The sequence below is a fragment of the Homarus americanus genome, unplaced genomic scaffold (genome assembly GCF_018991925.1).
Source record: "Homarus americanus isolate GMGI-L3 unplaced genomic scaffold, GMGI_Hamer_2.0 scaffold14393, whole genome shotgun sequence".
NCBI classification, from domain to species: Eukaryota; Metazoa; Arthropoda; class Malacostraca; order Decapoda; family Nephropidae; genus Homarus; species Homarus americanus.
The window spans coordinates 86,830-104,789 of record NW_024730271.1 but is presented as its reverse complement, the minus strand read 5'-3'; the positions used below and the strand labels follow the sequence as shown (position 1 = coordinate 104,789).

At 36.5% G+C, this 17,960-nt stretch overlaps 1 protein-coding gene across 1 annotated transcript in view; it reads right to left on the bottom strand.

The window, feature by feature from the left end:
* LOC121866939 (WASH complex subunit 4-like) overlaps positions 1–17,960 on the bottom strand; it is a 52,857-nt gene that overhangs the window by 4,992 nt on the left and 29,905 nt on the right. The window contains exons 14-20 of the mRNA XM_042366690.1: positions 17,509–17,674; positions 16,063–16,217; positions 9,446–9,625; positions 8,416–8,526; positions 5,664–5,793; positions 5,297–5,514; positions 2,634–2,814 (exon numbers count right to left, since the gene is read on the bottom strand). Of these exons, the coding sequence (XP_042222624.1) occupies positions 2,634–2,814; positions 5,297–5,514; positions 5,664–5,793; positions 8,416–8,526; positions 9,446–9,625; positions 16,063–16,217; positions 17,509–17,674 (1,141 nt within the window). The remainder of the gene's footprint in view (positions 1–2,633; positions 2,815–5,296; positions 5,515–5,663; positions 5,794–8,415; positions 8,527–9,445; positions 9,626–16,062; positions 16,218–17,508; positions 17,675–17,960) is intronic.

The window sequence follows — 17,960 nt, the reverse complement described above, 5'->3', positions numbered from 1 at the left end:
GTTACAGGTCAGTGCATGAATGGGATATGAAAGAAGGTTCTGAAAAGATATGTGAACAGTTTCAAAGGATTTAATGAAGATGAAGCAATTTCTGACATTAGTAACAAGATAGTGCAGATGGGCAAATATCTGGAGTTAGAAATTGTTAATGAAGATGTTGAGCAGTTGGTGGAAAGTGTAGCAGAAGAGCTAAGTAACAGAAATTTGCAGAGGAAGAAGAGAGACAAAATGTAAAAGAAGAACCTGCAACCCCAAAAAGTTTTCAGTGAAACAAATGGTAGAGGCATTTGCTACTACGTATTAATAAGGCGATGCAAATGTTTGAAGAAATGCATCAAAATGTTGAGCGTTTTGCAAAAGTTGACAGACTGATCCAAGATGCACTTGCTTGCTACAGGGAGATATACAATGAAAAGAAAAGGCAAACTGTGCAGTCTAAATTGGACATTTTTTAGAAGTCCCCCACTGCTGTTTCCTCACGCCCCACCACTGCTGCCTCTTCACTCCCTAAAGATGATCCAATACCTTCAACAAGCAAGTATGTTAGCCTGTCTGAAGAAAGGAAACTTGATGACCCACCCAGCCCTGTCTCCTCCTCTGCTTCTTCCAATTAATGTAGTCGCCATGCTAAATTAAAAAATTATTGAGGCCTCGTGTGCATTCAGCTGACTACATTAAAGGTAAGTGCACAGTAACACTTTATTCATTTGTCATTATTGATTACTTTTACTGTACTGTATTTCATTTTAGAATTTTTATGTATTATTATCGCCTTTTCGACTTGCGACCAAATCGACTTCCGACCTGGTCGTCGGGATGGAACCCCATCGTAAGTCGAGGAGAGCCTGTACCTGTAAATCATGTAGAATAAGCAATGATTACCTGGTACATGGCAACAACCAACCAGTGCACAAATTGTGGTCAGGTTGTCCTTCATGCTCTCATTCTCTATTGGGTGACTGGAAAAGAACTTCTATTAATAATTATGTATCTGAATTACTCACATCTAATGCTGCCAACATATACCGGTAACTGATTTTTCTGAAAACTCTATTTATGGTGATTTAATTATATGAAAATATCACTAATAAAGGAGTTAAAAAGAAAAAATTTATATTTAAAAGTAGAAAATTTAGTACATATACAGTACTACAGGAAATATTTTGGAACCACTTGGTAACCTTTGGCCTGAACAGAAAACACATTTGTACTGTACTGTAATATGGAAGACATTCAGTACTGCGGAATGATGAAAATTTTATTGCCATTAGGAGAGAGATTTTAGAACAAACTGGACACAAATGTTTGCATTAATATCGGAAGGGTTATGACAAGATGTGTCAAAATAAATATGGAAAATTAGTAAATTGATCTTTGTTTTGACATAAGAAAGAATCAGAGACAGTGAAATTAACACATGTCAGAAAAACAAAAACTAGATTAATCTTAGACCTGAAAGTTAACAAGTGATAAAAACTAATGGACTTAAGATCTCTGAATGTGTCATAAATGGGGCAATTCTTATAAGTCAATAGAATATTTAAACATTTATGAGACAGAAACGAAGCAAAAAAAATATATTTACAGATGTCATATGATGAAAGAAAATTTGGAGCTAAGAAAACAAACAGGATCAAGATAAACATTTACAGACGCCAGAAATTTGAAAGAACACCAAGAGATAAATTAATAAAAATATAAACAGTATATACAGTGGGGTATGCTATAACGAACGGATCCTACTACGAATATTCCTATAACGAACGGTTTTACCTATAAAATTGAGAATGCTATAACAAACGAAACTCCAACAACAAACATTATCAAAAAAAAATTTTGTTTTTTTGTTTTTTACTAATTTATTGTTTCTGTATTTCAAGTATTAATGATATTCTTTATTTCAGGGGTTTAGATGCATATTTATGCACTTTTTTACAATTTTTACAATTTTATATTATATTTTTCAGTGTTAAGTGGTTGTATTTGGGGGGCCTGGAACGGATTAATCCTATAACGAATGAATGCTATAACGAACAAGGTTCTAGAACCAATTAGATTCGTTATAGCATACCCCACTGTACTGTACACTGTACTAATACAGAATTTTTTTTTTTTTTTAGCGGGCATTAGCCCACCGGGCCACAGGCCACTGACCCACATCAGGGCCTGGGGGGCAAAAATGTAATACTGTAATAATAATAATAACTAAATTAATAATCAATAAAAAATATAATAAATAATACAAATAAATTGATAATAATAATAAAAAAATACAAATAAATTGATGATGATGATAATAATAATAATAATGATGATAATAATAACCATAAATAAATAAAAAAATAAAAAAATAAATGAAGAGTGAGAAATTACACACATTATGATATGTTGTGTTGTCAAAGTGAGAAACAATTGAGACCCCACAATTGTGTGTAAATGAGGCAGAAAGTTAGATCAGCAATCTGGGACTTGGTCACAATTTTTCTGATGCTATATGGCAGCAGAGTCTACCATTAGACAACACATTATGCTTCCAATATCTTTCCAGGCGGTAGTACCTCCCTCTTTGGTAGCTGCCGACTACCTACTACATAAAGATTAACCCATTGTATTATAAATTGTATTCTCCTTACCCATGGCAAATCCATCATCAGTGAAAGCAGCTCCTGTCTTGTTCTTCTTGTTCATGTTATCTTTGGCAGCCAGTGAATGTTCTACAAAATTTATTGTCAGAGGAGGAATGATGAGGTAGAAGTTCTTAAGATGATTGTTTTTGTTGTCACGAAGAGCTGGTGAGAAGACATCTACCAAGAGCTGATGAAACACAGAATAGTGTAAGGGAAAAATGACTAACACAGTAAAATGCACCATACCTAAATCAATATGGAATCAACAGAATAAACTTTTATTACATCAAAACAACAATATTTTCCACTGCAAACTGATGCTGAATCTCCAAAACATTTACGAAGGCTGCACCTCCCATTTCCCACTACAGTACAGTATTATAGGTACCATATACAATGTAGTACAATATTCTGAAATGTATTTACAAATTAATTTTAAATGCTATGGTAAGTAATTGAAATATTTAATACAGTATTATGGTATTTTATAAATGATCCAAGGAATGAACCATCTACTGTATATACCAATAAAAGTTTACAGTACAGGCTTAGAACCTATGAAATCCTAAACTTAGTGACTGGGTCTTAATCCAAATATTAGCCCTATGTCCTGTTAAAACAACAGACCTTACAAAGGGGACTAGAGGCCATGGCACCACTGACAGCTGATTAATAATGAGTCATGAAGCTGTGTAGACATTGCAAATGCTGCCCAATTTGCTTTTGAATTTACCAACCAAGTCAAATAACAAACTTGTAATATCAAACTCACTTTTAGCCAACCTCCAAGGACATTCCACAGAGGCAAGTGGGACTCAAATCCCACCTCTTTGACATATTCATACAATGGGCTTTCAAAATTTTGCCTCCATTTATCATCTCATGCCAGTTCAAAGCAACTCCTGTATCAGAAGCCAGCTAACAACATCGGAGGAGATGGAAAGAAGCTCCAAAACTTGTGCAACATCTACCCCAACAAAGATAGTTTCTCCATGGTTGTAGTGTTGAGTGACAGGAACTTAACTTATGCACTTCCTTTAGTCCTGTATCTCATGGAACCACTACATAGAGATAAATGTACCCAAATATTCATACATGTACAGTAATGTGTAAAACTGAGAAGAAAGCAATACCAAGTCTCTCACTACTCTCTAACTTTAAAACTGAAGAGGGAAAATTAATTGGCTTTGTACCCAATCAGGATCAGGAGGGATAACAAAAGTCCACTAAACCAAAAGGGAGCCATTGATATAGATCAGAGTTTACATACAGCATCCTGGAAGGAAGAAAACAAATAAATCTGGTCTCATTTGTTCCAGTGCATAGAAAATGCATCAACTCACAATGAAGAGTCCTGAGATACAAGTGATACAAAAACTTGAAGTTGATTATCCAGCAACAAGAACAAGTCCCCCAACAGAGAAATTCTCAGAGAAAGACTCTGGATTTAACATTCATTCAGAAGGCATTGCATTATCAAAGACAAGACAGCAGCCTAAACATTAACATAGTCAGCAAGTGCACAGGAAGGCTCCAACATCAGACACACTAATTTAGAATTTCCCACATGAGAAAGGATTTAAGAGGAACTGTCACTGGTTCATGGTTATTCCCGATTTCATAATTAACTGAAATGGGCTTTTTCTGTTACTTTTTATTATGTTCACTATCTAGCTCCTGTAATGTTTAAATTTCAACTGTCATAATATGACATATATTACTGTATATGGTATGTTAATCCTTTCATGAATAATAGCTACTGTACCTTGTCTATTTTTGGCATTCATGATTATATAGTACAGTTTCTTGAGGGGTTCAGCTGAGAATCTGTACAACTGGCATTATTCCCTTTTCTTAGTCCTTCCTTAGATCCCTATTACAGTACATTGTATTTTGATAATTTTATCATACACTTTTGGCTTCCTGTATCTACTACTGTGGTAGAGCCTGTGCCTTGAGCCGACCCAGCCAAGAGGCTGGGACATTCGCTCTCCACTTGTGTAGGTGTCTGGTGGTCTTAGTTGGCAAGGAATGTCATTTTTCTTCCTAGGTTAGCTGTAGGGGTGGGATATCTAAATCTTTACCATTTCTCCCACATTACCAGGAGTACTGAGTCAAGTGTCTAATTTTTGTGTGACTTGCATATATATTTGGACTATTATGTATTTTATGTATATATTTGGACTATTGTTATGTATTTTAAGTATATATTTAAACTCTTGGAATAATTATAAGTACATAACTGAACACCCACTTTAAGTGTTACATTTATCCTCGTGGCTCCATCACTCTATGTGTACCGGTAGTGAAGATGAGTAGGTATTCTTTAGGTGTAACTTTATCTTGTCTGGCCATTCATTTAGAAATGCTATGGTGATGAAATAGTAAAGAGGAGAAGGTGAAAAACAATTAGGATGGAGGAGCATCCTGCAGGTTGTAACTGGCCTTGACAGGAACTTTGCTTTTCTAGGTACACCATGCAGATGTATTGTCAATTAAAAACAAAATACAGGCTACTTCTCCTATGGTGCTTATGTTCAGTGTTCCTCAGGAAAGAGAGAAAAGATATACTAGATTTTTCACATTACTGTGTATACTCAGAGAAGCCAGAGATCAATCTCTCTTACTGATAGAATATTAGAAAATAAAACGGCAATGTATCTGTCTACCTTAAAATAATCTGTATCTTGATGAAAATTTCGAGTCAAGTTGTTAATGACAGCATCCAAGTTCTCAGCTGCCCTGATTGTTTCTTGGGAAACATGAGCATCTTCACACAACTGCACTAAGCTCACAACATCTTGAAGGTCCGGGATGAAACGTGCTGCATTGCTTGAGCAGTGAAGCCCACCAGAACGTACCAATCGAACATAACCCATGGCATTTCCTGAACAACAATATCAAAGTGTTGAAAAGCTTTTCCCAATTTTTTTTAATAAGACACAATATTTCACTGAGGAGAATGTATATTCCTCCAAAGGATGCAACATCACATAAATTATACTTTGCAGAAAATAAATCATCATTTATATCTACCAATATGAGTAAGAAGTCCTCGAAATTGGTCCAAATATGATAATCCTTCTGGTGTCAACCCCAGTTTCCGGATACCACGATTGAACTTTTCAGCTCTCTCATAGGGGAAATACTCTTGACTGACTTTAACCTGAAATGAATAGAACCAATTCCTTTCATTTATACAATGTACAGTGGGTATATTTCACCAATTACTCTACACAATTGTACTGTACTGGCAGTTACATGCTAAGGAAAGCTATGCAAACATGAGAACTGCCAGGTAATTTCCTGGCAAAGCTGGTTTAGGTGTAAGGAAGGACCATGAATGAATGTATCTGATGTGCTATGAAAGTCTATGGGTGATGAAGAAAATTTTGGATGAGGAGAATACAGCTGCTACAATTGTGGATTTCAAAGAACCACAGAATACCTAAAACTCATGGATCTGATGAACTACCCTGTTTCTAATGTATGTACAGTACTATGTAAGGTAATTTTACAAAAAACTGATGAGGATTTCCAGAGACCATGCAGTATGAGAGGAATGTATGTTATGAATGTTTTGACACAAATGCAAAAATTCACAAAGGTTGTAAAATATTAGCATTGTTGTTTCATATCTTGATATTTAACTGCACCAGCACCTAAGTTAATGACTTATTAATTTATCCACTACTGCTACAAGCACTACTACTATTACAGGCATTTCCCAATTTTCTCGAAGACTCCCATTACAAAAACTGAGATATGTTCTCATGGAAAAGAAACTTCCCCAAAACATCTTAAAATTCCATAAAACAAATTCTTAATGGTAATTTTTGGTGCATACAATGACTATAAGCCAAACACAAACATAATACAGTAAATGTAATACCATATGTATATAGTACAGGGGGCCCCCCTAAATTCGCGAGGGTTAGGTTCTCAAATTGGCCGCGAATCACCAGATCCACAAGTAACATTTGCGGAGGGAGGAGGGGGGGGGCACATTTTACTTGTGTACAAAGAAATGTAAATTCCCTTTATGTGTTTGCCCTTAAGACAATTATTTATTTTACCTGTAGTATTGTATATGTGTGTGTGTGTGTAGACACACTCACACACACACAAAACACATACAAAGAAATAATAATTGGAAAATCTACTCACAAACTTATTAAAAATGTATCTACCATCAAGTCCGTGCTCTATTAATAAAGTTCTGCAATAGAGCATGGACTTGAGGGTATACTGTCACATTTTTAATAAATTTGTTTCTGATTATTTATGAGAGGATTTTCCAATTTATTATTTATTTGTACGTGTTTTGTGCATGTGTGTGTGTGTCTACACACACACACACACACACACACACATATTTACAATACCTGTATACAGGTAAATGAAATTACTGTCTCTAGAACGAATGGCTCCCTGTCCAGCCGCAAAAATATCGGCAACATTAAAACTACCCACAGACATTCTTGGGTACATCCAGGGTGTCATCCACGAATAACCGAGAACTGCGAAGTAAAAATTAGCAAACTTGGGGGGGGGGGGGCTGTAATAGTTTTATACCTGTACTGGAAAACTGGATGAGATTTGAAACAAAGTGAACAGCATGAAACACAAAACCAACATCTATAAAACATATATAGCGACCCCTCGTTTAACGAACGCCTCGGTTAACGAAATTTCGGTTAACGAACTGCCTTCCATAAGGATCTTCAATTCAGTTAACGAATCTCTTACGAACCGACCTCAACATGTTTTCGCTTGCACTGACCGGGCAACCAGCTTTAGTATCAGTCCGCCAATACATCAATCGGTTCTAGGGCTTAAATTCCTTACTATTTTAGTAAATATCAAGAAGTTTATACTATTCAATAATTTTAAAAGTTTAATATTCAATTTTTTAGTCATTTTAACAATTATTGAACATAATTGAAGGTAAAGTGACTAGTTTAATGCGCGGTATCCAGCCTCTTAACACAGCAAACAGGCGTTAGTCTCTGTTTTCACTGGAGGTAACATCTTGCTTGAGACTCTCTTCAACTAAACGCTTTTTTTCTGTGTTTCCAAGCAAATTATTGGTCATTTTGAAATATATTTTACATATTGACAATATATAATGCAGTGCAGTGTTGATTTAAAGAAAATAATCTTGAATTACACCAAGAGAGCTAAAATTTTATGGGTGAAATGGCGCCATGGGGTGACTTCTCTTCCACCCCAATGCCTTTTCTTCTTCCTTCTCCTCCACCCCCATTCTAAATCCCATCATCATCATCATCCAGGAGCCTTCTACATACACACCTCAAAGTAAGTGAACTTTTCTACCATTTTTGTTGAATTTAGGAAATTTTCGGTGAGCTGGAACCAATTACCCAAAAACCCATTGAAACAATGGTTTCGGTTAACGAACGACCTTCTGGAACGGATTGAGTTCGTTAACCGAGGGGTCACTGTACAAGTATATTACTGTAGTAATACATTGATTTTCATTCTATAGCTGTAGGTACTGTACATTCAAGAGCCTGTGTATGCTCATCGGTGTTTGCTATGTTTGCCAACAGTGTGTAACATTAATAACCGACCACCTGAATAACAAACAAACCAGCCAGTGGGGAAGAGGATAAAGTAAGGTAAATCCACCTCATGCTGATGGGGGTGGAGTAAATCCACCTCATGCTGATGGGGGTGGAGTAAATCCACCTCATGCTGATGGGGGTGGAGTAAATCCACCTCATGCTGATGGGGGTGGAGCCAACGGAACAAAACCCATTATTACCTCTCGCCAGTGTTGCAGGTCCTTCAGCAGGCGAGACTTGATATGTTCATCATACAGGAACTGAGAGAAGACGTGAAACTTTCGCCGTAGGAATTGATAAGTGAAGTTTACCTGTGAGAAGTATAAGGTTATCAGGTCACTGTAGTTATGACACTGATAATAATAATAATACCAGTTTTTATACTCTTGTACAATGATTCACACAGATTCAGAAACTTTAGCTCAGACAATTACTCAAAATTTTCTATGGATAATCAATTATTTTTACAGTATCAAAATATATATACGTACACATGGAGTATATTTAACTCTTCTAAAAGTACACTAGTTTTCATTCATTATTAAAATGTATACAATGACTTTTCACTCAAAAATAGAAAACTATCTCAAAACATAATTTCTCTGACTGTCCTCATCAAGTCCAAGATCAACCACATAAGACCTAAACCTAATATAAACATCGTCGGAATATTACTTGTTAAGAAATAATACTGATCACCATAGTACAGTAAAGGAAGGTTAATTACCATATATCAATAGGTGTAACCAGGTACAGTAATTATCAAAACAACTTTAATTCATACTTAGTGAGGCTCAACTGTAAAATATCATCACCACATAGATATTCCTGTACCTGTACCACACACCTAATTATGTACGGGGTTAGTACTTGTATTAATATTCATGAATACAGCACATGAATATACAGTCTCTCCTCGACTTACGACAACCTGGACATACAACAGCCATGGTCGTATAAAATATTTTTCACAGTACGTATTTTCGAGTCCCGATGTTAGTGATCGCGCTGTGTACTGACAAAATTTTTGTTTGTAATTCCCTTTAAAATGGCTGGCAAGCATAAAAGTGAGAGTTCTCGTGGAGCTGAGAAGAAAAAGAGACACCCATTTTAGAATTTATATGCATTATTTTGCCTTTTCGACTTACGACCCGGTCGTCGGGACGGAACCCGTCGTAAGTCGAGGAGAGACTGTACTGTACTGAAGCCCAATAACACAAAAGCTCTTACTGTGGTATTAATGATGCCTGCTCCATGTGTTCGGATGGAATTGGCAATGTGTTTGATGGTGACAGTGCTGAGGTGTTTGTTGTTGCTACTGGCCTCCACAAAGAACTGCTGGTTCAAGTTGTACAGGTAATGCTGCACAAACACGTGAATATTGCGCATAATCTCCAGAACATCAACACCCTGTCAAAATTATGCCAGTAGTTAAGTGGTAGAATGGAGAACAAGACTGAAATGAGTGATAAGACATAGTAACATACAAATAGATACATATGAAGAAATATATAAATACAGATAGACACAGGCCACACAACTACTGTACTGTATACTATACAAAGATAATGTCCAATGGTCAAGTGGACTGACAGTGATACATTAGGTGAGGAGGGGTCTTGTTGGATGAATATAACTCTACTAAGTCTTTGACATGAATCCCTCAGATACCAATGACCATAATCCATAAAAGCTTTGAATAAATTAACTGAATAATTTTAAGACATGAATCTTTAAAAAAATAGAAAAAAAAAGGCCAAGTATCCCATAATGATACAAGTCAATATTCCCTTCAAGGGCATTACTTTGCATATCAATGACCTTCATCCATGATTTTTTTTTAATTATTTGCTGATGAGTTTTTTATGAAAAGTACTGTACAGTACAGTAATTGATTTTTGAAGTTTTCTCTACAAATCTCCCCATCACCATAAAGAATAAATTCTAGGGACAATTAATGCCATTCACCACAACCTTTAACTTATCCGAGGTTATGACATGGTCATACAGCAACCGTTCAGTATTCCACCAACAACAACCATCGTAGACCAACACCACAATACCTGTCTCAAACAGAGAGGGCAATTCGTCGGCATACGTAATGCTGGGTTAAGTATCAACGAGATTGCAAGGCAGATGGGAGTCTCGAGATCAACAATGCGGTGTTGGTTACAGCGGTTTGAAGAGTCTGGTAATTTAATATATCTTTCCAGATCAAGACGGCTTAGACTGACCAGAGCAGCAGACTATGTGAGGATTGTGGCAGACATGCGCGACCATCCTTTCACCAATGTGGTGGCCACTATGGAGCAGCTGCACTTGGAGAGTTAGGCAACGACTCCATGGAATTGGGATCCACCACAGGGTTTCTGTTATCAAGGAAAGGTTCGAAGAACAACACTGGGTTAGGGGGCTACAGTTCCCAGAGCAGTATGTGGGGGAGGACCTGGACTTCTGGGCAACCATGGCCGTCTTCACTGCTGGAGACCTGTTAACACCAGTTACAACCGGCAACATGTTTATCAGGAAGCCAGGGGCAGCCACGTGACCGTAAACATGTGGAGTTGGATCAACCGTAACAGTGAGGGCGAGTTGGCAGAGATAATATGTTTTTTCCTTCTTTTTGTATTATAAACATATAGTTTTTTTTTGTTTAGAGGCAACATGTTTTCTTCCTATCCTCATGTGGAACACTTTTATTTCACCAAATATTTAATACTCAATTAAACTTAAGAGTGATATAACATAGTTCACTCGAACCAATTTTACCAATTGGAACATAGAGCACACTCCCAAACAAAGTAACGCTCAAACAGTGTGTGTGTGTGTGTGTGTGTGCACATCAGTCAGGGAGGGGGTGTCCACATCATGTTTTCCGTTCTCTTTCAAATTACCATGGAACCCTGTAATATGTAAAGTTAATATATCAAATGTGGCACCTCATTATACTAAAAATGGTAGCCATTGAAATGTGACACTGATGATATGTAGGAACGAAAGGAAAAATTTACTTGAGCACATCACTCCTGCCGCCCTGCTGTCTGGAACCTTCAACAACCCTCTCACCTATCAGCAACCATCTCTCCTATTAGGAACCCTCTCTGCTATGACTTGAAATTGAGTTTCTCTTTATGCAGCATATTTGATACCTGTCCTCCTGACACTGACATAAGACAACTCTTATCACCGATACATGGTGTAGTTGAAAGAGGATGTGCACATAGACACGACATAGAATGGATTGTTCACATAATCAAGGTGTCTAGCAGACGGTGTAGAATGATGTGTGTATGATGGTGGTGGTGGTGGGGGGGGGGGCACACATTTCGTTTGTGCTCACAAAATACATTGGTTCTCGTCATTCAATGTAGGTCATAATAATTATTAATTGGTTTGTTCCTGACATTGCTGGCAACATGGCAATCTAGGCATGTAATGTGCCCTTTAAACCACAGATCGAAGCTTAAACTATGGGCCCAGTAGTTCCATCATGTGTGTTCGTGCGTGTGTGTCTCTGACGTTGCCACTTAGCCAGGTTAGGCAAAACTGCCTGGCACAGGACTTTTAGCCAGGACTGTACATGCACTGTATACTGTACATACAGTACACCCTCTACACACTAATCTACAGTAGGCATACACTGTCCACTCTCTTCTATTCAGTACTGTACAGTACATATGGTACTGTACTTTAACATTTATTGAATGTAAAGTACACTACTGTACAGTATACGTAACTGTAATCACTTATTACTTCTTAACACTACTTTTAAGGTCTTCTTAGATGATTATATCCTGATACATTAATGTACAGTACTGCACAACACAGATCGCATGCAGAAACAGAACAGCAGTGAGCAAGCGAACATGCATGTACAACAGCAGCAGACAATGAATTAAGTGTGTTTAAGGAGATAGGCTGTGAGGTACATCAGCCAATCATGGCATCCCATGCAGTCACATGACAGAAGTGGCCAAATGTAGCTCACGGGCACTCTGAGCCTACCCACCCACACAACCGGCACGCCCCCGTGTCGGAAATGTGATGCAATCTTTCAGAAATTTGTTCCCATGCCCGGAACGGAGAGATTTTCACAAAATTTTCTGGAAACATGCAAGATGCAATCCCCGGAAATTCGTTAGGATACCCTGATTGAAGAGATTTTTCCTGGAATTTCTCGTAATGCAAAAAAAAATAAAAATAATAATAATAATAATAATTCCAACTGTTGGAGAGTTCCACGCATTGATGATTCTGGCTAATGGGGAGATTACTGTAATATAAATAAAAAAATCTCGCCATTGACCCCTTCAATTCTATGTCATCCATCCCTGAAGATTTCTAAAATACTCATCATCCTTACTAAAACATACTCATACTGTTGAACAAACAGATTCCTGTACAGTAGAATGTCAGTTTAAAGCGATTCAATTTAAAGCAACACCCACAATTAAGGACAATGTTTTAATTTAAAGCAAATCTTTCCTATTTTGAACGGGTCAATCTGGCGCATCATATTTTAAAATTCGCGCCTAATGTTTCTCTGGGAACGCGAAAGTGTCCTAAGGGCAAAGCTGTACTGTACATGTACTGTACTCAAAATAATGTAATAAATGATTACTAAAATTTTTGTCAAGTGCAAACTATAGCATGATTACTGTATATTAAAATTAATCATTATCTTATAAGAATTCCAGCAATGTAAATTATATTCTACTCGGTCACTTCTGTGACATTTTATAAACAAAAAACAAAAACTCAATCTAAAGGACATAAATAAGCAAATAAATACTTCACTAGACCTTCAGCCCCAACTGTCAAACATGTCACTGTCACCTCCCCTTCCTCCCTCCCTCCCAGGGTTGGGTGGTTATAGGCTTACAGTTTTTATCTTATATAATATCACAGACTAAAGTTAGGAGAATATAATCTGTATTGCTAGAATCTTTGCAAGACAGAGGATAATTTTAATATAAACGTCATATATTTTGCACAAGAGAGTAAAATTTTAGCCATTTGTAATAAAATTAATTAGAACATGTCAGTTCAGTGACATTTTAGAAGAGAAAAACTTAAAGTCACTCTTATGGACAGATAAATAAATAAGCACTAGACCTTGGCATCAAGTGTCAAACATATCACCTCACCCCCCATCTTCCCATCAGCTGATCGCTAGTAAACAGACCATTTTACGTCCCAAAATTTTAGCTGTGTTGATTTATGAGTGTTTCTTTTAACATAATACTACAAAAAACAATGTTTTGTTTATTCTAGGAGGTGGGCTGAGGTGCATCTGGGTAGACTCAGTCTTTTTAGTATTTTGTGTTTCTCTCAAGTACAGTCGGCCCTTAACATACGCGGGTTTAGCATACACGGATTTGCAAATATGCGGATTGCCCCGCCGGAGGAATATTCTGTACATTGAAGTAATTGAAGTACATTCAAATCGGGCGCCATTCAACTCGCGCGTGGCACCAAACACAGGACACCGCCCGCTCCCGCAACCTCACACACACACACGCATAGCTCTCCCTCACTCAGTCAGTCTCGCTGTAACCACACTTGTGTTGACATCAGCATTGTAGTTGCAAAAATATTACATTTCCGTGAATGTATTATATCAAGCACAGTATGAATAGAATATCACTAGTATAACAGTATTTCAACCGAAAACTATTAAAAAAACGAGTAACATATCTTGAACATCGGAAGGTTAGGTAAAGTCTTTTGCTTTCATGTAGTTTATCCTAATTTACATTGAAATACAATACGTTTCAGCAAAACTACTATTTATTTCTGAGAATATGGAAATGTAATATTTTTGCTGAAATGACATACGTATTACAGTGGAAAGTGGCGAAAGCAATGACTTTCGCTTTCTTTCGTTCAAAAGTTGTTACCGTAATCGCTTTTCGAATGGTTTTCAGTTAAAAAACTTTTGTATTACAATAGTATTCTATCCTAATTCACTTGTGATGCAACAGTTTTTTAAACTGAAAATCATTCGAAAAGCGATTACGGTAACATCTTTTGAACGAAAGAAAGCAAGTCATTGTTTTCGTCACGATTTTATCCCACTTTCCACTGGAATACGTACGTCATTTCAGCAAAAATATTACATTTCCGTGAATGCATTATATCAAGCACAGTATGAATAGAATATCACTGTAATATAACAGTATTTTAACCGAAAACTATTATAAAAACGAGTAACATCTCTTGAACATCGGAAGGTGAGGTAAAGTCTTTTGTCTTCGTCATGTATTTTATCCTATTTTACATTGAAATACATCACGTTTCAGCAAAACTACTATTTATTTCTGAGAATATATTCATTCAGCCACAGTTTAGGTAAAATATACATGTGATGTAACATTTTTTTAACTGAAAATGATTCGAAAAACACGTACCCTCTAGCCCTGTTCAAGGAGAAGACTGGGAGGAGCTGTTTGGTGTTGAAGACGATGACAAGGAAAATTATTTTGATGGATTTTTATGAAAATATTCAGAAATATGGTAACGTAGTATTTGTTCAAGTGAATTAGGATAGAATATTATTGTAATACAACAGTAGTGACAATGTGGAGGAGGTGGAGGGATAGAGCAGGGAGAAGGCGGAGGGATAGAACGGGGAGGTGACTGGCGGGAGCAGGGACGAGTGGAGATGCCAGCCAGTACATTACGGGTGTATTAATTGTTTTTATAGCTATTTTTGCATTTTAATATTAAATACTGTACATTACGTTTCAACAAAACTACCATTTATTTCTGAGAACATGGAAATGTAATATTTTTGCTGAAATGATGTACGTATTACAGTGGAAAGTGGGATAAAATTGCGACGAAAGCAATGATTTTCTCTTTCTTTCGTTCAAAAGATATTACTGTAATCGCTTTTCGAATGGTTTTCAGCTGTGGGATTATAAGGCTAATGATAGGATAGAATATTATTGTAATACAGTACGAGTACAACAGTTTTTTAACTGAAAACCATTCGAAAAGCGATTACGGTAAAATCTTTTGAACAACGAAAGAAAGCGAAAGTCATTGTTTTCATCATGATTTTATTCGACTTTCCACTGTAATATGTACGTCATTCCAGCAAAAATATTACATTTCCATATTTATTTCCGAGAATATATTCATTCAGTCACAGTTAAGGTAAAATATACTTGTGATGTAATATTTCAATGAAAATACGGTATCGTAGTTTTCTTTTGTTTCAAATTTAATTAACAAAGATTGATGTTTCAAATGTAATGAACAAAAATTTATGTACAGTATCTATAAATAAACTTTAATAAATGAATACTTTATGTTTTACATCGTCCTGTGCTACCATACCATGCATTTGGCTACTTTGGGCTTGCTATGATGGCGCAAGAGATGTGCCCTGGCAACTGTACCGACACTCACAGCTGGTGGTGCGTTGGTGCATCGTTTCCATTGTTTACTGGTAGTTACTGGTAAATATTTTTCAACCTAACGAAACTATTACCCGTTTAGAGGTCAACCCCCAATTTTTTGCCAAATAATTTGGTCTTAAAAACTCGAACTACACACAGGTATATACGGTAAATAAGGACATGGGGGCAGCAAAAATACACGGATTTTTAACATCCACGGGTATCTCTGTTCCGTAACCCCCGCGTATGTTAAGGGCCGACTGTACCAAACTAAATTATTCCATTGAAACAACACTAAGATTTAGTGTGAATTCGGTTTAAAGCGACCTCTCTTGGAACGTATCTCGTGTTATATCGACGTTCTACTGTAGTCCTCTCGATAATCCAGTTCATACAACTAAAACACAAACGACTACAGAATGCCAACTTTGTGGATGATACCTGATCTAAGGTGTGAGACGGCAGGTGTGACGGTACAGTAAATATGTTGTACTTGGAAGCTGCCAGGTTTCGCATTTCCTCATAGGTTCTCCAGTCATGGGGAGCCACAACAGTCAGGGCATAGAATGTCCTCTCCAGATATTGCTCAACATAGTCTAAAACATATAAGAATCACCTTAATAAGGTACTAATGCAAATAAATAAAATAAAATAAAGTACAGGGGGGTCCTCATTACATGCCAGGGATATGTTCCAGAGAAAAATTACTTATAGTGAAACATTTTATAATGATAATTCACTTCCCACTCTTATTAAGTCTCATTTTATAGATTATTTTCTTTATTTCTAAATTTAATTAGAAATAACGTATACCAATACAGGTAGTTCTGCTATAACGCGATAATTGTGTTCTTGTAAAATATCGTGTTATAGAAAATCGCGTAATAGAAATAACAGGGCTTATGGAGAAAATAGGGTTAGGTGCAGATTACTCAAAATCGAAAAAATTTAGTAGTTAGCCTAACACAAAGGATAGCACAGTCTAAATAAATGTTACATTCATATCTAATAATGAAATCATACAATAAATGTAACACTTTACTTGATGGGGGAGAAGGGTGATTTTGAGGTTGATAAAATCGAGCTTCTCTTCAAGTGTTATATCCTTTCTTTTACGATCATCACCGGGAATTCTATCACCAGAACGGTTCTTGTTGATATTCTTCTTTACCATATTCACATTATTTAAATTTTTTTTTCTTTATTGTTTTATTATTACAAATATTAATGATATTCTTTATTTCAGGGGTTTAGATGCATATTTATGCACTTTTTTACAATTTTTACAATTTTATATTGCAGTATATTTTTCAGTGTTAAGTGGTTGTATTTGGGGGCCTGGAACGGATTAATCCTATAACGAATGAATGCTATAACGAACAAGGTTCTAGAACCAATTAGATTCATTATAGCATACCCCACTGTACCACATAATTGGAGAAATAGTGAGCAAAAATCGCGTTATAGCAAACAAGCGTTCGCGTTATACAAATATCGTTCCTAATTCATAAATCGCGTTAGAGCAAATTCGCGTTATCAAAACACGCGTTATAGCAGAACTCACTGTACAGCGCATAGTGAGGACCCCTATACAATAATAAACAACAGCTTGAAATGGAAAAAAAAATTCCTTCTTCACACAGTAGCTATAATCATGAGCAATGTCATCAAGGAAGTGACACACAATTGCCAATCATCTGGATCCTAGTGACTTCAGCTATTACAAAATGTCCAATAAGCAGGTTCAGTACAGTACTTGTAGGAGCTATCATAAAAAGTCTTACTCTGAAAACTTTAGTGTTTCATAGGTCCAACATGTGATGATACCTGCAAAACTTGTTTATTTATATGGAAATAATGTATAGCTATAATAAAGACATTGCTTACCTTTTACTGATATGACAGAATCAAGCAGACTGAGCGGCTGTAGGTACAGTAACGGAGAAACATCCTTTAATGGAGTCTGGAAGGGGTTGCGGTTATCTAGCTGAAGGTGGGAGTGAGTGCTCAGTCGTAACTCTGTTTCTACAGCTTGACAAGTTTTATCCAGAACCTAAAAAAGAAAACAAAACAAAAAGATCTATGAGATTAAATGTCACACTTTAAATCCTAATACAGTACAGTATAGTATAGTACACAGTTTAAAGGTTAACTCCTGAAAAAATGGGTACAGTCGCTCAAAAAAGTATCTGAAAAATATTGTTCATGACAATATGACACATCAGACGTATGTTTTGGGGAAATGGTAGAGGACCAGGCAACAATGCCCAGACAACAGGGGTTGTATTATTCATTTTAACATCCATTGGACCTCACTTTTCAGATACCTTTTTGAGCGA